At 27.6% G+C, this 21912-nt stretch overlaps 3 protein-coding genes across 3 annotated transcripts; 1 reads left to right on the forward strand and 2 right to left on the reverse strand.

Moving 5' to 3' along the window:
* Nucleotides 1-4627: 4627 nt before the first annotated feature.
* LOC113872622 lies at nt 4628-6851 on the reverse strand. The gene is made up of 3 exons (XM_027510317.1): nt 6324-6851; nt 5247-5351; nt 4628-5135 (listed from the first exon to the last, which is right to left on the reverse strand). The coding sequence occupies exons 1-3, from the start codon at nt 6636-6638 to the stop codon at nt 4824-4826; spliced, it is 732 nt and encodes a 243-aa protein (XP_027366118.1). The 5' UTR covers nt 6639-6851; the 3' UTR covers nt 4628-4823.
* A 5691-nt stretch (nt 6852-12542) lies between these two features.
* LOC113873710 (RING-H2 finger protein ATL70-like) lies at nt 12543-13052 on the forward strand. The gene has a single exon (XM_027511968.1). It carries the CDS (start codon nt 12543-12545, stop codon nt 13050-13052), a length of 510 nt encoding a protein of 169 aa, XP_027367769.1.
* A 7852-nt stretch (nt 13053-20904) lies between these two features.
* On the reverse strand, nt 20905-21672 carry LOC113871381 (agamous-like MADS-box protein AGL62). The gene has a single exon (XM_027508473.1). It carries the CDS (start codon nt 21670-21672, stop codon nt 20905-20907), a length of 768 nt encoding a protein of 255 aa, XP_027364274.1.
* Nucleotides 21673-21912: the final 240 nt, after the last annotated feature.

The following is a 21912-nucleotide window of genomic DNA, read 5'->3' on the forward strand; positions in this document are numbered from 1 at the left end:
TTCAGTTATTTATTTTTGATGGCAGAAAAAGTTATTTTTCTTTATAGTTATTAACCACTGATGCTATGATGTGAGTTTTGTTTGGATCTCGTTTATTTATAGTTTAAATTGCAATAAAATAAAATAAAATAAATGTAGTGTAAAACTGTAAGGCAATTTTCTTTTATGGTATTAGCATTCAATTAGTCCAATGAAAATTATTAAAGGAAAATTTTAGAAAAATTATATATGTAGCATTTTGAGAAAAAGGTTATCAAATAAAGTTAAAATAAGAATTTCACTCAGATTAAAATGTTATATAGTATACACATGATAAGAAAAAATCCTTCCCTAATAGTATGTGGTGGAATGGGAAGATGAGTTATAAACATATTTTTAACATATTTTTTTTATTAATTAAAATTTATTAAAAATTAAAAAAATATTAATTCACAAGTGAAAAAGAATGAAATACATAATTTTTGTAGTTTTTAATAAATTTTAATTAATAATAAAAAAACATTAAAAAAATATATCAGAGAATGTATTGTGAGTATTTTCGATGAGAAAAAATTAAGAAAAAAAAAACATAATTTTCAAGCACACCATAAAAGGAAGACAAATAAAAATATATAGTGAGCTGTGCATTATATCTACACGGGCTATTCAATATTAATACCTCAATAAATGGCAATTTAAATGCTCTTTAGAATTATTCCCAGTCACGATCAGTCGTTTATCTACCCTGGTAATAATTTTATTTTATAAATTATTTAGAAAATAGTTAATAGACACTAATGTCTGAACCTTAAAAACTAAAGGAATAGAGAAAAAAGAAGTGATAAATATAATAGAGAACAAAAAAAGAAATAAAATATTAAATAAATATTGACATTACTTAAGTATTTAAAAATTAAAATTAAAATAAACTTAGTTTCTAAATATAACAAGCATCATAGTGTTTTTTTTTTAATTCTGTAATTTACTCATACCTATAAATAAATGTAAGACCTAAAAGGGTAGTAAAGGATCATCCTAAATTCTACTGCGTGTATTTATTATTTAAAACTTTATACAACAAATTTTAAATTAAATCCCCATAGATTTAAACTATTAGTACTCTTGTGGATTAGTGTTCTTAATCTTTGTTATTTCCACCAGCCAGGGGTGATTTATATAATTTGGTTGATTAGTTATGATAAAGAATTCTCTTTTGGAATCTTGTTGGAGTTTTTAAAAGTGAAAAATCTGACTTAGAATCTTTTCCACCTGTAACATCCATGACCACCTTAAATTTTGGTGATGGAACCTCAAATAAAAAAACCTTAGGTGGGGAGATACATCATTGTGTTCGTCAACTACATATAATAATTGATATTATTGGACACTACGAATTATTAATTAACATTAATTTGTTCGTGGGATAATCAAACTACATATGATGATGGCATCTCATATCAGTAGCTAGATTTCATTTTTCAGTGGAAATTTATTGATCTAAAAGCATTCAATGAAATCAATCACTGGCTCGTTTTATAGTGTATATATAAAAGCAGTTATTAGGATATATTATTTTAAAAAAAGGATATAATATTATAATTAAATATTATGAAAATTAAACTGGTCATCAAATCAGTGAAGGCCAAATCAGTGAAGGCCGTCTACAGTTCTTTAGTTCGAACAAGATTAAATATCGACCAAAATGCAATATTGTATAATATATTAACATATAATCATAATAAATTAAGTTAGATAAAATTTTCAATTAATATAAAAGACTGTGCTATATATCTTATATGATAATAATAAAAACCTAAGTAAGGATAAATCATAAGTGAATGATACACTCCTACATTTATTAGTGTTAAAACTATTTAGTAAAGCAAGTAGAAAATAGAAAAAAAAAATATTGTTCAATCCAAATATTTTTCATTTATTTTAAACTAATTCTCTTTTAATATTTTGTTCATAGAGTTGTTTAAATTGTTCATGCTGGTAACTTGATTAATTTACTCAATTGGCAGATTAATATTTATTGATGGCATAAATTAAGGATGTTAATTGATTTAGATCAACCTGGCAAATCTTAAACCGAACTAAATTACTATGATTTATACAATAAAACCTTGCTATATCTTTACTTCGATTACCCAATCTACGATATGAAAATCAATAGCTTGTTGCCCATGACCTTCTCTCTCTTTTTTATGCTCTACAATATAAGACATCGTTGAAGCTAAAAAGGCTATATATACTTGCACTTTTATTTCATTTTATTTTTGCTTATTTGCCCAATACTATGTTGTTTTCGTCGTAAAATGGATTTTATAAATAATTAATTAATTAATTTTAAGACTGATTGATATACTTCGCTATCTTACTTTATTTTAATACATATCATGATATTTTAAATATAGGTAAATTTTTAGTTATTAAATTGATAAGATTTAATATTTATAAAAATATCAAAAATATTATTTTATCAAACTTGATAGTCTAATCATTTACTACTAATACATGTATGCCCACACACCATTCTACTCTTTATCATAGTTTGGTTCAGATTTGACAAAAAATATTATAAAATTAAATCTGATCGAACTAATTTATTTTAATAAAATTAATTTTTTTTTTTAAAACCGAACTAAAGTTACTTATCAACACCTCCAATATAAACACATTTGGATTATAACAAAATTGAAGAGAATTTTACCCTTTTAAAAGGTTATATATACTTTCAATATTCTTATCTTTTATTTATTTATTAGGTCAAGGAACGGAGTGACCACAAGAAAATAGAGAAAATGCGTTGCCTGTTTACCAATCAATGCGATATGTACTAAGGTCAACCATTTCCAAGAATTTTGTATGTTCCCATCTAAATTTGGACAAGAGATCTTAGGTTTTTGTTCAAAATGTATAATTAAGTCTAAACAAAATTTTATATGTATTTCTCCCTTAGAAACTAAGTTGTGTGAGAGAAGAACAAATTCAATTTTGAAAAAGTATGTTTGCAACAAAGATACAAATGAACCGTTAGCTTCCCAACAAAAATTTATTGGATTTCACAACGAGGCTCATCATCCATATATTTAGGATAAAATTTTGGTCCAATTTTAAAACATTTTTTTATGTTATTTTTTAATCAAATAAATCTTTATCTCAATTTAAATTTGACATATAAAGTTGTCTTAAGCTATGGAAATAAAAAATTTAATTTTAATTAAAAATAGTACCTAAACCACTTAAGAAATTACATATAAGTTCTATCTTGTGCTTTATAGATAGTGAATGTGTGGACATTGGACCAGAGACCCATACATGTTAACTTCTTTTATATGAAAAAAGGGAAAAAATATTTTTGCATTCAAATTTTTTAAAATATACCTCTTTTTAATTATTCATAGAAATTTAATTGTAAAATGCTTAAAATGCTTTTTTGAATTTTTCATTTTGGAAGTGATTAATTCCAAAGTTAAATTTTTAAAAGTGATTTACAAATTACCTTTTTAAAATTATATTTTTCATTTATATTAAACTACCAAAAAATTAATTTTGGAAGTGATTTATAAATTGCTTCTAGAATTTAATATATGGAAAAATGCTTCTTCATTGTGAGAAAAAAAAGGGGTATCAAATATTTTTAAAAAGGGGAAGATGCAAAAAGAAATTATATAATAAGGGGTTAATCATAAGGGATTTAGAAAAACTCATTCAATCCTAAATTTTGATCGGATCAATCTTTTAAAATGGTACCCTTAAACTAAGCCTAAATAGGACCAACAAGTTACTTGACGCTAGTCATTTAGTAAAAATAGATGTTAACACATTCAAATACTAATTAATAGTTATTTCACTTAAATTTTAGAAAAAGGGGTGCAAGAAAGATTATTAATTATAAGGGAGTTAGAGAAACCCATCCAATCCTAAATTTTGGTTAAGTCAACGTAGATCCTTAACAGTGGTGACATGACATACAACAACTATATTTCAGTAGCACGAGAGAGCATATATAGATATGTCACATTATCAGTAGAGTGATAGGAACCATTTCTCAAGACTTTAAAAATTATAAGACCCAAAAACAAGGAAAAAATATTAGAAGACTAAAATCAAATTTAGTCACTTTCAAAGTCTTAAAACATATTTTACCCCCAAAAACTTTTAATTTATTGATTCAGTAATCAGTACATTTAAGACACTTTAAATAACTGAACGTTGAATGCTCTTGAACTAAAGTCCTTGAGGCCATTGGAAGACCCTTCAAATAATTCACCATCTAACTCATGTCTGTACCTATACTACATCTCAGAATAATACACGTCAACTGCCCACTAGTAATAATGAAAATATATCAATTTATCACACATCTCTCTACCACACTAATCATCATCATTCGACATTATTCATATTTTAGCTTAATAATTTATAATGTTTGACACATGTTAATATTATTTAAATTCCTTATCCAGTCCTCCCTTCACCAAAATTAGATGCCAAACATGCATTTTTCGAGAATTCTTCCAGTAGAACTAGAAGGCAATTGCGTGGTTGTTTTATCGAAGTTGGCCAAACTACATTCTTGAACTTGAAAGGTCAATTACACTATTTGGCATGTCCAAGTCTAACACAGTCCGCCACAGTTACCAACAAATTCATATGTATTGTACTCTCTCCACTCTCCAGCATAATCAAAATAGCTTTTGGTATACAAATATACACGCATCGTTCGAGGTTCTCACAAATGTATTTATAAGAGAAGGGTTTGAATGGGGATAAAGTAGAAACAATATAAAATCACGACAGATTGGTACAAACTAAATTAGCAAAAGAACTAAATGGAATTAGAAAAACTTATCATACTGACTAGTGAGGGAATCTCTCAGATTTGAATAAAGGCCAAAGAGTGAATACTGGCGAAGGTTTTTCACTTCGTACCAAGAGTTGAAAACTGCAAGGTGTTTATCTGTGCCAGAGAATGCCAATTGTATTCCTATGCTGCAATCCACAGGTCCTCCATGGCTCTTGCAGCTGGATGTTTGTAGTGCACAGTCCTGATTGTTGAGACAGACAGCTTTTGAGTTACCCGAGCATTTAGCACAACCATCTCTTTTCCAATATAAATTTTGCAGCCTGCCCCTCTTAAACTCGAGGACCTGCAGAACCAGATTTTAGTTGGTTACTAGGAAGGGTTATGATTATGACAATCAAATAGAACACAAACAATCAAATATCAAAACTATTTATGAAAAGAAAATCTTCCTTACAAGAGTAAAACTAGTGACAGTATATGTGCTGTTTGCAACAAAAGCAGGAGGGGACCTTGCTGCATATTTCCGACCAGCAAATGCAACCATATAGCCATACGTGTCCTGCACAAGGAAAACAATTATGAGGCCCAAAATGACAAACAAACGATCCAACTCCAATCAATCAAAAGAGGCAAATAAATATAAGTTGACCAAACTGATGATGAAACCAATCCACACAGGTCAGGGGTTAGTAACCATTAACCAATTGGGCTCAATTAGGGTTAAGAGCCATAAAAATTCGAACTTTGTTTTAAAACTATGGCAGTACTTGTTAAGTAGAGATTGCGAAAGTGGAAAATAATAAGAGAATTGAAAATGGAGAGAGATAAAGGATTTTGTGCTTGCTTGATTAATGCAATCATTGTTGCACACATGACACATGTTTCAATGTAAAATTGTGGCTGAGATTAATTTAGGCATACACCTCAGTTACCTTAATTCTACCAAAACTTCACTCTAAATTTCAACTCAATTTCATAGTGTCAAAAATTTGTATTCTAAATAAGTTGCGCACACCATTTTCAACTCTTCCACATTTTCATGTTGTCCAGGCAGAAGTGAACTTCCCTACCAAATTCTTCCAACTCCACCATTTTCTAGTAACTCAAACAAGCATGGCTTGAATTTCAAGCAGGACATAAAACAAGCATTTCCCCCAAAAATAGAAGACTTTGATCCACATGCACCAAGATTTCAACTATTACAAGAGTGAAGGACCACAGCAATTACATTGTCACCAAAGCCATCAAAGTCCAAACCACGGTGAAAAATAGGGTTTAGTGAATATTTTCTAGTTAATTGGCATGCCAAAACAATGATAATAATTCAGTGCTAGATTTTGGAATCGATGGTCAAAAATATATATTCAAAAGCAGACAAATTAACCAAATTATGAATTAACAAATAAGGGGGAAAAAAAGAAAAAGAAAAACTAGCCCTAATTGAATTCACTTATTTCGATTACCAAAAACGCAGACTAGTAACGCTCTAAAATCGAAATTGAGAACCGAAAAAGTGGAACAGAGAACGAACCGCGACGAAAGAGGACGAGTTAACGGTGAGGAGCGAGATCTCGTCGACCTTGGGTCTGAACAGCGCGATCTGAGAGTTGGAATTGGAGAGAGAGAGCCTGGTATCGCAAGGTGATAACTGAACGCTGTTATTGTTGCTGTAGAAGAACTTGTCCTTCGACGCGAACGCGATTCCGAGCGTGAATCCGTCCGATCTCTGCACTCGCGTGTCCGTGCACGGAGAGAATACTCGGTTGTTGTCGCCGGCGTCCACCGGCAACGCAACCACCAGTACCGCCACCGCGATCGCCGCCGCTAGTTGTACGATAACCGCCATGAAAGAAGCTTCTAGAAGTTATCGCCAAAACCACACGAAGTCGCTAGTGTGGTGCGAAACTGCGAGTTCGGTTTTCTCGCGTTAACTTCTGCCGTTCACCTGAATGAAAAGCTAATGTCGTTTACGTGCTAAACGACTTCGACTACGTTAAACGACTTCTCAAAGTGCTTCTACCTACAAGCGTTACGTTATTTTAACACTTCCCCAGTCCCCCAGCTTGAATCCGAGTCGTACCCACACTAAACAATTTACCCCGTTTTTAAAAAAAAAATTACGAAGAAAACTATTTTTATAAAGGAGAAGTAACTTCTCACGCTAATCTAAATTTAAATTTTTTTTCATTCAATTTAAATTTTTTATTTAATTTATATTTAATAATTAATAAAATAATAAATTATAATTTATTAAATATAAATTAAATAAAAAATAAAAAAATATAAATTTTTTTAAATTTATACTAATAAAAAAAATATAATATCTTATATAACTATTTATTAAAATATAAATTTAATTTTAAGTTATTTAAAACAAAATGTATGTTATAATACACTAAATTTTTTTTATAAATACTATTCTCAAAATATTTATACCAATAAAAATAAAATATATAATAAATTAAAAAATATATATTATTATATTAATTTATTTAAAATAATTATAATATAATATATTAATTAAATAATTAAATATTAATAATAATAAAATAATAAAATAAAAAATATATTAATATAATATTATTATTTTATTTTTAAATTTTAATTATGTCATGTTTTTATTTAAAGATTTAATTATTTTTAACTTGTTTAAATATAATAAAATATAATAATTTATTATTAAATAAATTTATTATTTAAATACGTGTATAAATATTTTTAGTTTTAAATAAAATATAATTTTTATTTATTATAAATAAAAAGATTATAATATAATATATTAATATAATAATTAAATATTAAATAAATTTATTATTTAAATATATATTTAAATATTATTAATTAAATTTTTTTATATATATGGTCCTCTAAAATTTTTTAAGGGTAGCAGAATTTACCTTAATGATAACTTTTAGGCAATGATATTTTAGTTTTTGAAAGAGTACCTTTTAACTTGATTTTTTATCAGTTCAGTTGCCGATAAGCTATGTCACACCGAATTATAAATCTGCAAAATACAATAGTTGCACATAAGTTAAGTAAATTACAAACTTTTTTTTTTATATTAAGTAAATTACAAACTTTCGACTAAATAACTTGAAAAGTTGATATAATGATACAAGGTCTCGTTATGTTATGGTTGTAAGATTTTATTTCTTTGTGTGGTAAATTATTTTTTTTTATAGGCAAAACAAATATTATTAAAAAGAGTTTAATGGAAACTCAAAATTCATATATACAAAAAAATTACTTACTCAGAGAAATAAAAAGTAAAAATATACTTATGTAAAATTAAGACAGATACAATTTTATGGATTTAAATACCAATCAGCATGATTTGATTCCTCTGTAAATATTTAATTTGAGTAAATAAATTCATATAAATAATAATAAATTTTATTTTATAAATTAAAATTAATTTATATTTTTAAATTTTAATAAGTTAAATAATAATTTTTTTAAAAAAAATATAAGTTAATTTTTATCTATAAAAAGAATTTAATTTATTTTATATAAAAATTTGAAAAATTACTACAACGAATGATGGAGTGATTTCCTGTTCTACACATATCATTTATTAAAAGCAAGCTTTGAAGAAGATATTTACAGATGGCAACAACATGGCAGCTAGAAGTATTTATCATTCTGAAAAATATGATTTATTCTTATTTGCATCATATTATAAATGACATTCAACTCTAGTGCAAAAAAATCCATCATGAGAATTGAGTAGTCATTCATCAAATTCTTAAAAGTAAAAATTTCTTGAAAGATGTTTTTATTTCTTTTTTTTAATATATTAATTTTTATTTTAAAACACTAATTAACATTTATCTAATTCAATTCATCATATAGAGTAATCATTTTGAAGTAGTAGCAATAAGTGTTTACACATTTATTTTGGTTAAAAGTCCATGACTCATCTTTTTTTTAACTCACGATTTTAGACCTTGTAATTTTACATCGTGTCATTCCATTTTATGTCATCTATTATTATTATTAGTATTATTATTTGCATGCAAAGATTATTTCAAACTAGGAGTAATATTGAGGACTAGACAGCAAAATACTTCACAGTTAAGTTGGTTTCCTATTATTAAGTAGTACTACTTATATAGCTTACAGTCTCCCGTTGTGCATTATTTTATTTTATTTTATTGCATTATGCATTTATTTTCCACTAGTGGTACAATTGTACATAATTGTCTGTGAAAAGTCATGTAATTAGCTTTAGCATTATTCTCTTATATTCCATTATACAGGTGCAAATTAAAATCAAGTGATCTCAAACACAAACTTTTGCCCATCCTATTGCAAAGACAAGGAAATTAGGAAGTGCAAATATTATTATTATACACATTAAAGAAACAAATTAAATGAGGTGCAGTATCCAAGTTAAAATAACTAACTTGTTGGCCAATTAGCATGTTGACAAAACTATGAGATTATGTTAGAACAAAATACAAAAAAGACAACTGCTGTGACACCTAAAAGGAAGAGTTTCCAGCTTTGCTGGCAGGTTGCCAGTGAGGGTTGTTATTACTAAGTCCCAAAAAACTCAACCTCTTTAATTCTTGATATAGACTTAGGAGTTTCCCTTGTCAAGCCCATGCTAGAGGGTTTCAAAATGACCAAGTTCCAATTTCTGATATATGCTAATCTCTCCACCTAATGAATTGTTAGACAACCATTTCCTCTAAGGAAAGCATCTCTTGAATTTGTTATTCGTTAGGTCCATAAGAGTCAGGTTCTAAAGATTTTCAAATTCATTTAGAAGATTCCCTTCAAGGTGCTTGTGGCTTACTTCAATCTTCAATGTTGAAGTTAAGCTTACAAGTGTCAAAGGCAAAGTCCCAGATAATGAATTTATACTAAGTAAAAGATTAGCCAATATTATGATATCTTGAAGACAAAAATATTGATATCTTAGTATTTCTTAATATTGGCCTTTTTATGATAATCAACTTAATAAATTTTATTTTAGTGTCTTAATTAGTGTAAGATTTTATTTGAGGTTGTGAAAGTTTGTCATAATATTAACGATATTAATTTTTTTAGTTTTACTTTATGATAGTTCTATTGTCCAATATCTATTATATTTTTCAAAATTTAGATTTTAAAATAGTAATAAATTAAGATTGTTTATATTGTATATTTTGCATAAAATAAAATAAGAATATTGTTTTTTTATGATGAAAAAAAATTCAGATCTTAAGCGGAAAAAATACACTTTAAATGAGTCATAGTTGTAATTGATTTACTCATTATTTTTATATTAAAACATGAGTTCATGAAGTGAACTTATGCAATCCATTTGATATTATTATTTTTAAAAAAAATAAAAAATTGTGAGTTAGCCTCAGCCTATAAGGTTTGCTGGACTTTTTGACCCATGTGAAATTTGATCTAGTATATTTTTTAACCTTAACCTACATGAGTTAGAGTTATGGACGAACTGAATAAGCTTATTTAATATCTTTACATGTGTTATGTTTTTAAGTTCAACTTTATTTGTATAGAATAATTTTACTTTTAAAAAAATATTTTTTAATTTTTTTATAGCTATGTACATTGGTGGACATTTCTCTTAGATTTTTTTTAATATTTATTTATCCTTATTTTCACTAATATCTTACTTGTGACAAGTACATATTCAAATTGAATTTGATCTGGTAATTGAAGAAAGAAAAGACAATAATCACAATATGATGTTAATAACTTATATATCAATCTAAGTTGGTTAAGGAGAATATATAGAATTAAAGTAAGGACAATCTAAGTTATTGAAGAAAGAATAGAAAATTTTGTCTTTTGAAAATGAACTTATATATCGATTTATATAAAATAATATTAGTCTTATATTTTTTTGTCCAACGAGTGTTCCTATCTCAATTAATACATAAATATACATATAAAGATAATTATAACGAGCTATATTAAAATATCAAACAAAATCTTTTTTCATTAGAAATTTCTCATATAATTCGTATTTCAAAAATATTATACCATATATAACAAAATTTCTTTATCCCATATTTTCTAATTGAGTATCTCAATTTGTCATTATACTTCTAGAAGGTGAAAGAATTACAATAACCATGCCACCTACATGACGCAGCGTCGTGTGACAAAAACTATACACTGTCAAACTTTAAACAAATGCTTTTGGGCTTTTTCTTCGAAGCTTTTGGGCTTTCGTAGACATCCAATAAATTCAAAATCCAATGCATAGTTTTTTACCAAAAACATAAAAGCATAATTTGCTAGCCTGCGACCTTATTGGCGTCCACACCGGTACACCACACCGGTACACATGGTCTAGTCAGTTTTCACTCCACCCTTCTGGGGAAGTTAATAACACTTTTAGAAAACTTATTTCTGAAAAATAAAAAAAGTAAATAAAAAAAAAGTCGTGTAAAAAGTGAAAAACTCTTGATCTCTCATCAATCTTAAGAAGTTGAGAGGTTTCTGCAATCATTAAGCAAGTGGGGAAAAAAAAAGCCGCTGTCACAATCACAATCATCTTACTGATTTAACTTTTTCATGAACGCAAGTTATTGAACACAAGGTTAATTATTAGAGTTTGGTTGCTCTGTTTAAAAATTAATGATAATAGTTAATTATTAATTTTTAATTCATTCAACTATTATTATAAGATTAACTCATTTAAGCCGATTAAATTATATAATTTAGGCTTTAAATTTTAAGCTTAAATTAATTTCAAGCTTTTTCAATTCAATCCATCCAAAATTTTTTATTGTTTAGATTTTGGCTGGTTTAATCACTTAAGCATAAAATACGAAAATTTAAGGCCTGAATAAAAAAGGGTTCGTTTAACTTAACCCAACAAAACTTAAAACCTAAAACAAGTGAGTTCGAATAGTCCTCTTGCCAACTATTACTCTTATGACTAAATAAATATATTTGTAGTGTGAATCTCACTTTACTATCTCACAAAACTCCGATGGAATTACTAGTATTTTTTTATATTTAAAATTTAAAATACAAGGCATGATCCATGTACAATTTTGTTTAGTCTTGACATGTAGTTTGACTTTTCTAAACTTTGGTATTTTTATGATATAAATAGAAGTTGTAATGTTAATCTGGTTGGTGACGGTTTTAACCTAAACAGGTGAACAAGGACAATTATTTTATGAATTATATATCAATGTGGCTGCATGAGAGAGAAAGCGTACACTTGCTTTTAAACTAAAGACTTAATCTATAGCTATATTAAACAGGCCAGCCAACAACTAATAAAAACTTGATCCACAACTTTCCTAGTAATGCATGGAACGTGGGCATTCTCAACGATTGATCAATGAGACAAGATTTGTTAATGCTCTTAGAAAGAAAGGTGTGAATTATATTCAAATCAACACACAAATAATAGGAAGATACATGGATGCAATAACACACAAAGATCGTTGACCTACACGCTTGTGAACATGTAAGCATAATCTAACGTTGAGAAAGTGGAATGTATCCACATGCAGTTACCTAGCTCGTTGATTTTTCCTTACTTAATCCCAAAAACATGTCTTTCCTTGATTCAAACGCAACCCTTTCTTAGCCCCTTCCCTTCCTTTCTCTCTCATGATACCGTTGACTTTCTAAAATGATTTCCAAGCAGCTAAATAACCAATATTGCCTTAGCTTCCACCATCACCATGGCTAACAAAGTCACTTCTTTTATTATCTCCTTGACTCCAAAACAAGTTGTTAACATTGTTTTATCATCAACAAGATGAGCAACTCAACTGATTCCTCTGGGTTCCTTGGCTCCAATGGCATTAGTGGCTTTGGAATGGGAATAGGAATTTCAATTGGAATTCTTCTTCTCATTACAACCATCACACTCACTTCTTACTTCTGCACAAGGGCACAGATGCCAACTGCCCCAGCTCCTAGGAGAAGCATTACTACTATCTCTGAATACCTTGAGCCACAACACACAACAATTGATGTTGGGCTAGATGAGGCCACAATTATGGGCTACCCAAAAATGTTGTATTCTGAAGCCAAGCTAAGGAAAAGTGATCATACAGCAACATGCTGCTCTATATGTCTTGGAGATTACAAAGGTTCTGATTTGCTTAGGGTTTTGCCTGATTGTGAGCATCTCTTCCATCTCAAGTGCATAGACCCTTGGTTGAGGCTTCATCCTACTTGTCCTCTCTGTAGAACTTCTCCAATTCCAACACCTCTCTCAACGCCTCTGGCTGAAGTCGTCCCATTAGCAACCAGGCGAGATTAATTCATAGTTTAATTTTATTTTTTTTGGTATCAGTAGTACACTAAGGTTAAGGTTGATCTCAATTTCACAAGGTACTTTATTGATTTATTCTATATTGTAAATTCTTCTCTTGTAGATGTTAGGAAAAAAGTTGTTGAACATGACAAGTATTGGTTCATAATGACTAGAAATTCCTGAAATTTAATTCCTGATTTTCTCAAGGCTTGCGTACATAGAACTTGAAAACCTGGAATAGAAATCTGAAACCTTTTTTAATACTAGTCTGGTGGAAGACACAATGACATCTATATTCCTGCAAGATTCTGCTTTTGGGCAAGTCTAATGTTAGCTTATGTTACTAAACTAAATAAAGATTCTGAATTACAACATTTAGCTGTCCAATTTCCATGTCGTTGAGCATGAAATGTTTGTTAAATTAGTCACATATTTCTCCTAAATCCAAAAAATTAAAAATGCCCACGTCATTATGAATATGGTTAGAATACACATCATAAAACTTGAATAATTCTATTTTTCAAAATTAGATTTTAAGGGTGAGCTAAAGGCAATTTCAAATGAAAATAAATAGCCAAAATAAGAGATATTTCTTTTGCCTGCTGGCACACAGCTAGATGGAAACAATGATAGATGATTCCAATACAAGCAAGAGCCCACTCAGTTTCGACATCCTCTTAACCTTTGTCTTTTGCTCAGAGGTCGGTGTATGTCACAAGCCTCTGCAGATCTTAGATCAGAGCCATGGAATTTGAAATTACCCATTATTTATTTCAATAAGGCATAACAATCAGATTGTATATGAAAAACATCTAAAAGAAAAGATAGCATAATCGCACATCCTGCAATACAATACAGCTTTTTTGGGACTCACGATGTAACAGAGAAATTCCTGAACCTGAACTATGAGCATTAGTATAATAACCCAGGAACATGGACTTTTTATTAATTAAGCAGAACCACAATTGGATAAAAGAACGAAAAGAACACTAGAGAACCCCTTCAATGCTCTGCTTCTGACCCACTCTTCGTAATATAGCTACGGTTCTCAAAAAGTCGAAACTAATCTGATTAAGAAATGAATGTTTGTAGCAGAATAAAATGTACGTTCATTATACAATCAATAATGCTGAATAGTACTAATACTAAAACAAATTTCGTGAAAACGACACAAAGGTGTAACCGTGTTGAGAGTTCAATTACAAACTATAATTTATTTCTTTTTAATTTTATTTCTATTTTCTTGAAATGCAATAGCAATGCTTCTAATTTCATGAAAACTTGTTCGAAGTATTTAGCAGTGTTGTTATAAAATAGGAAGTTCTATCCCGTGACCCTAGAGAATAATGAAGTAGAGGTCAGGCAAATATTTTGAAAATATACTTTATATAACCATAGCACAGGGAAGCCCGCATAAAAGGTCAAGCAATTCGAAGCTAATATGAAACACCCACTCCAAATTCAGGTATGAGTAGCTTCAACGTGGCCCACTTTAAACATGACATTGAAGAAAAATAAAATGAAACTTTGTTCATGCCACTCTATCTATTCTATTCTATTCTAATTGAAGGTAGCCTACTCAGGGAACCATCAATAAAATAAAGTTTATGTTTTTTTAAAAGAGCATTTTAACTAGATCACACATATTTCAAAAAAATATTATAAGTATTTAATAGTGTTTGGATCTCTCGTGTCACTCAATAGGTTCACTAGGAGAAAGAAAAATACATGTATTTTGTGGGTGTTACAAAATGAACATATCTTTCTCTTCTGCACTTCTTCACAGTGAAACTTTATTTAGTTAATGTACTAATTTTTGAAAATTAATTACAATAATTTAAGTTTATCCATAATTAAAACCAAACCCTATTATTATAGGACTTAGTTGAAAAGTTAGAAAATATAAATCAATAAAAGATAAATATTTAATATATAATGAAAACAAATTAGTATTTTCATCCTCTAATTTAAGGGTCAAATTTAATTTCATCATCTAACCTTATTTTGATTCATCTTAATCCTTTAACTTTTTAAAATATTTTAAATAAGTCATTTTCTGTTAAAAGTATTAATTTTATTAATATTTTTTTATTTTTTTGTCACGTGTATTATTTTATTCCTTGTCTATGCATTGTTGATCATTTTTTTTTCCAAATCTTCAATTTTGCTTTTATTCTTAGATTCATGCAAGATAGAAAAAGATTTAAGAAAAACCTTCTAATTGATGTCTTAAAGATCCAATCCTCTGTTAAATGTACAATGCGTAACCCACGTTATATAAATTCATAGGCTTGGAAAAACCTATTAAGAAGTCTTTAAATTTGTTCTGGGATGATGCAATAGGTATCTCAGCACAGTTTGATTCATCGAGTTTTGGCCAACTACACACTGATGGAAATGTGCACATATTTTGTTCCGTGTGTAATGATTTTCATATAGCAAATTCTATGCTTGTACAATTGGATTGGTTTAAATATGGAAGAAATATATAAAGCATTTGTCAAGGCAAAGAAACTGCCTCCACAACACTCTTATATTTGTTTGTCTTTTATTTGATATTCTCTCATTCCTTACCATACACTCTGTGCCAACGTGGAAAAATAGAACAAATTATTGCTCTTGGCTTAGAGTCACTTGCAATTCTAGTAAGCAAAATCAAAGATTTGAGGGGAGAAAAAAGAACAATACACATAATGAATAGTGCAAAACAATACTTGTTGTAGAAAAAAAATAAAAAATATTGACAGTGTTAATATTTTTAATAAAAAAAATTATTTATTTAAAATATTTTAAAAAGTTAGAGAAACAAAATAAATTAAAATAAAGTTGGAATACAAAATCAAATTTAATCCTTAAATTAAAAGATAAAAATTATAATGTTACTAAATAATAAATACTACTACTAAAATTTAATCACTAAAATTTAATCCTTAAATTATTGGATTGCAAAGATCAACAGAAAGTTAGCAATGCCACAGTACTCTATTATAAGCTCAGTTTACGTGAGTTCTATTAAATTAGGTGAATCCTGTTCTAATTTCTTATTTAATAATTTTACATAAATTACAATTATTAATAACAACTTTATTGGAAAAAAAACATAATCAATATTTTTTAAAATTAAAGTTCTATTTGAGTGAACTTGTAAATAAATCACAAAAATAATAATAATATAAAAATAAATAAAACTTCTCTCATAAATTAAAATGTATATTATAAAAAATTAAAATTAATGTATACTTCTTAATTTGTTTAGAAGTTATTTTTATTTAATTTCTCTAAAACTTAAAAAGATAAATTGTTTTTAACCTAAAAAAATTATTTATTTTTATATTATTTTTCTTTTTTTTTATAAAGACTTATCTATAAATTCACTCAAATATAGTTTAAATTGTAGTTTTTTTTAAAATTTAAAACAAATTATACGTAAAAGGACTATAATTAATTTTTTTTTAAAATATAAAGGCTTAATTGCACTTTTAATTCTTATACTTTAATATATTAAACATGTGATTTTAATCTTTCTAATTTTAACTGGTCACATTTAGTCCTTCTCATTTTTTTAAATATACAATTTTAATTCTTTCAATTTTTCAAATGTGCAATTTTGGTCCCTTAGTTTTGATTGTCCACATTTATTTCTTCCAATTTTTTAAATGTTTAAATTAAGTTTTCTGTCGCAAAATTTTATTCAATAATTAATAAAAATATAATTAAAGCATGATATTCTATTGATTTATACAAATAAGTAAAAAAATATATAAATATTTAAATAAAAATATAAAATATAACAAAAGTCTCAATCAAATACTTAATTTAAATATTTAAAAAATTAAAAAGACTAAACATAAAGAATTAAAATTAGAAAAATTAAAATTGAATATTTAAAAATCAAGAGAATTAAAATGTAAGTAATTAAAATTAAAATAACTAAAACCGTATATTCTAAACGTTCAAAGACAAAATAAGAATAATTAAAACTAAGAGGCAAAATTTCACATCTAACAAGGCATATGCGTTAAATTACATAACCTAAAAGTGGAATTAATAGAATATAAATGTGATACACAAATTACATGGAGCAAACCTTCTTTACCAGTAATTAAAAAGTCAAGTCATGCATATTAATGTCAAGTGAAAACAAAAAACGAATGAGCGCCAAGTTTGAAAACAGCTAATACAAAACTAAAATTCAAACACTGAACTAACAATTAATTAACAAGATTCTGCAGTTAGCTAAAAGAAAGTGACTAGATCATGGTTACTCAAGATTATATTACTCTACCTACCATATATTTTATTCTGCAAACTGTCACAAGGTTAGGATATGATCAAAGTATGCACCCGTTAAGAAAAATTAAAATAAACATAAAAAGTATAATTATAATTCTTTTTCTTTAAGATTAATTTCAGTTTGAAGAAGTGTCTATTATCATTTTCATTTATTTATTGTCACTCTCTATTTAAGACTTTTATATTTAAATATTTTTATTATTAATTAAATCAACAAATAAAAAGATTATTTTAAATATAAATTGTTTAAAGAGAAGTAAAAGTAAATATTTTAGAAATATGACGTTTTTAAATATTAAGACTCTATATTTTTATCTAAGTGATGTTATCCCTTGTTTGGACAAGTAATCATAATAAGTGCACTTTTTAATGAGTATAGAAAAATATTATTTTTACAAGAATCCTCACTAAGTATAACAAATGTCATAAAATAAAATTAAAAATAATTTGATTAATATGTTTTTATGTTTTATGTCAAAACATTAACGAAAAAAGGGTTTATGTAGAGCAATTCAAAAACATAATTTGAAACAATTCAGAAATATAAAAATTTAAAGAAGGTATACAAAACAATCAAATGTGAAAATCTAGAATAAAATATGCAAAATCAAGTATAAAATCATTTATGATAAAAGTAATTAAAAATCAGACTTCATCCGAATTCTCATTTATGTAAAAGTTAAAATTTTTAATTTAGTTTTACGATATAATTGAATAATTTAACTCTCTAATGTAATAAAACTTAATGTCTTGATATTTATATTTTTCTTTTTTAAATCCTATTGTGATTAAAAGTTTTTAGGTATATTCATATTTTATTAGCAACTATATTTTTACTAACTGAAAATAATATTTAGTAAAAATCTATATGACACACTCCACCATAAATTTAAATTTGTCTTTGAAGTGGTAAATAAAAAATGTTTGAGGAATTTAATTAATAACAACTATTTCATTACAGGAAAGGGTACTTGATTTCACTATATATGTTAAGAATAAAATGTACGTTTATGTCAAACATGGTGCAATTAAGTAGATACCTAAACTAATATTTTTTATTTAGATAAATCATAACTCTTAATGTGGTACTTTTTAGATGCACTTGATAAATCTATATGTAAAATCTATTGATATGTCTATAACCCTTAGTTGTGGTGTTTTTGAGACGTATTTGGTGGATGAATATGTAATATATATATATATATATATATTTTGTAATCCATAGTCCATAATCCTTAGTAGTAGTGATTTTGAGATACATTTGATGGATATATATGTTATGTAAAAGTGAGACAAATTTCAAAATTCTTACTCAATAAAACATTTTAGATATGTTGAGAAAATTATGGTGGATACTCATTTGTTGGTCAAATGAAGCTATATAATTACTCATATGCTTAAGCCTTAAACGAGAAAAACCTACATTTTGTAAGAAAAATTGAAAACAAATAAAACTCTATTTATAGGAACTAAAAAAAGTTATTGAAGTTAAAAGTATTTATAATATAAAAATGTTTATCTTAGATCTTTTGTGAAAATATTTTTCAAACCTCATTAATATACACTTTGAGAGATAGATAAATAAAAAGAAAGTAACAAATGTAACAATTGATATAAGGAAGAAAAGTGAAAGAAATAGTTGAAATGTCATTATAAAATTTAAGATATAAAAATTATGGTAATTTTTTTTTCTCAATACATACTTTATGTTTATTTTAAATTTAATAATCATTCAATATAGAGAGCAAGAGCAAAGCAATTTATTTTAATGTGTAAAGGGATACTTTTCAGAAATCAATTTTAAAATAATGAAGGTTAACACTTACAATAATTATGTTGAGAAGGTAAAATAAATAATGTATTTGATAATGTTAATTCAGAAGTGATTTAAGAAGAATACATTTTAGTCTAAATTATTAAATTAATTTCTTAACTTTTAGTTTTATTTTAATTTAGTGTTCTATTTTTTTTAATTTAGTTATCTAAATTCTTTTAAAAGTATTTCAAATAAATTCTTTAATAAAAAATGTTAAATATTATTATTCATCTTTTTTTTTTTTTTACTATTTTTTACTCTTTCAATTCTTCCTTCTATATTTTCTTTTCTTGATTTTTATCATCCCTCCTCTTCCTCTTTCTTACCTTTGTTATTATTGTTCACTTGCATATACCAAATTTTACTCATTTTTGTTTTCCTCCCATCTTTTTCATATACATTTACTAGTTCCTTATTTGTGCTCATTATTGTCATCTTCATTGCAATTGCTATAGTTGTTGCACTCTGCTTGTATTTTACAGTCAGTTGATAGTTGGTGGTGTCTTCTCTTGTAGCCTTGATTATCGGAGTTTGAATTAGGCAAAAACAATTGTGGAGGCTTAGATAGAGATAAGACGAGAAAGAAAAAAAAAAAAGATAAAAGGAGAAACAGAAAAAAAAATGATAAAGAAAAAGAAGATGGATAATATATTTTTTAATGAGATTAATGTTTAAAAAAAATGAATCATTTAAAATAATTTTAAAAGTTAAAAATTAACATAAAAAAAGAAATTAAAAAGCGAAATCAAAACAAAAGTTTATGTGATTAATTTACTAATTTAACTTAAATTTTATTTAAATAATAAAGTACAATTTTAAAAATATATATAAACATCTATATAATCTTTTATATTTTACAGCTAAAACAAGTTCCATTGAACCAAAAAACTGTTAAAATCTATACTTCTCTCAAAATCAATTCTGTCAATGACAGCTACATTCCATCCGAAATTAATGTCATGAGAGATGTACTTTATTTTTAAAACAAACAACTTGTGAACAACACAATGTTAAACAATTCAAATTCTTATAAAAATTTAATTTTGTCTTTGTGTTGAGAAGGAGTGCAAGAGAGAAACGGAAAAGAAAGAAGAAATCATAAACAGAGAGAGGAGAGAGAGAGAGTAGTGTGAAAAATAGAGTGAAAAAAATTCAGATTATTCTCCTAATAATAATCGATATACAAGGAAAGTTACACAATAAAATGTTAATTTACTGCATAATTAAAAGAGTTTAACTTTAAACAAAATGTGGCTGTCATAAAAGAAAATGCTAATTTACGTTTAAGAATATCTTAACCAGCTAGTCAAGCAAATAAAATTTTAAACTGTGACGTTTTGTTCGTGTCATTTTCTCTATAATTAATTTTCAAACACTTTTTACAGGAAATTAATAAGCAATTGCCATTTATACCAAAGATTTCACATAATCCAAGCCCCACCCTGGTTTTTACGCGGTTGATAATTTCAAATCTTCTCAACAATCTATTCACAGACAAAGGAATTAAATGTATTCATTAAACTTCAAAAGCTTGCAATTTCATAGAAAATTGGAAATCTAAATAAACAAGATGACCAATTCATATTAATAATGGACTTAATTTGAACTACATTCACCAATAACAAAAGAAATGACAGAAAGGAAATAGATTTTACCAACAGAAACCCAAACCCTAATTAAGTCTAACCATCTCACATAAATGAAACTAGTTAAGCCTCTCAATAGAATGTAAACAACATAAGTTCAGAGTTACATAAATAGTGTATCATCAAGAGATGGCATGTTCTGAGTGGATCCATTGAATCCAGCATCAGCAGCATAAGGTCCATATCCTCCAATGTTGTTAAAGTGATGATGGTGCATCATGTTCCCATCAAAGACATAATTGTTCTGAAGCAAAGATGGTGGATGCAAATTGTTATTAACATCCAAAAAGGAGTTCCCAGAGAAAAGATGATTAATTGAATTATTATTATTAAAATTAGCACTTTGAATGAGGAGGGTTTGAGCTTTGTGAGTGACATGTTTCTTTAGCTCCTCCAACGACCCTTTCAACCATTCGAGTTGGGCCCTATTCATGTCTTCAATGGGAGAAGCCCACCACCATTGGGCTTGTGATGCCTTCAATGAATCACTTAGCTCTTCTCCACGGTTCTTCTCAGCTTCAAGCTGGTTGGCGAGACGAGCGAGCTGCGCGTTGAGGTCACGCGCATTGCTGCTGCGGTGGGCCTCAATCATGTTTTGCAAGGTTTGCGGTGGTGGTGGGGCCCACGTGAGATAACGTTGGATGACAGCATCAACGTTAGGGCTTCCAAAGGAGTAGGCTTTGTGAGCGGGTGAGAAGACAACAACAGCAATGTCGACATTGCAAAGGGTGCAAAGTTCACTCGCTTTCTTGAAAATCCCACTACGTCGTTTTGAGAATGTGGCTTGAAGGTTTCTCTCGTTGCTCATTTTCTTCATCTCAACCTTTTGTCGACCCTTAGTTTTCTTAACAACATCATTTGAGCTCGACATAGTTATTAACTCTTGTAGATAGATGGAAAAACAAAAATGGTGTGTGGGTAGGTAAAATATGGTATGAATGAATGTTACATAGACTATGGTCAATTTATAGGCTTAGACACTCACACTTTGGTTTCGCAAAGCAAACCAAAATTACACTTACTAATGTGATAAGGACCACTGTTTGAACACACTAAACGTTTACCAGTCTTCAATGAACAGTTTTTGGGTTGAGAGAATTTGGAAATAACC

Source organism: Abrus precatorius, unplaced genomic scaffold (genome assembly GCF_003935025.1).
Source record: "Abrus precatorius isolate BTA unplaced genomic scaffold, Abrus_2018 Scaffold7, whole genome shotgun sequence".
NCBI lineage: Eukaryota > Viridiplantae > Streptophyta > Magnoliopsida > Fabales > Fabaceae > Abrus > Abrus precatorius.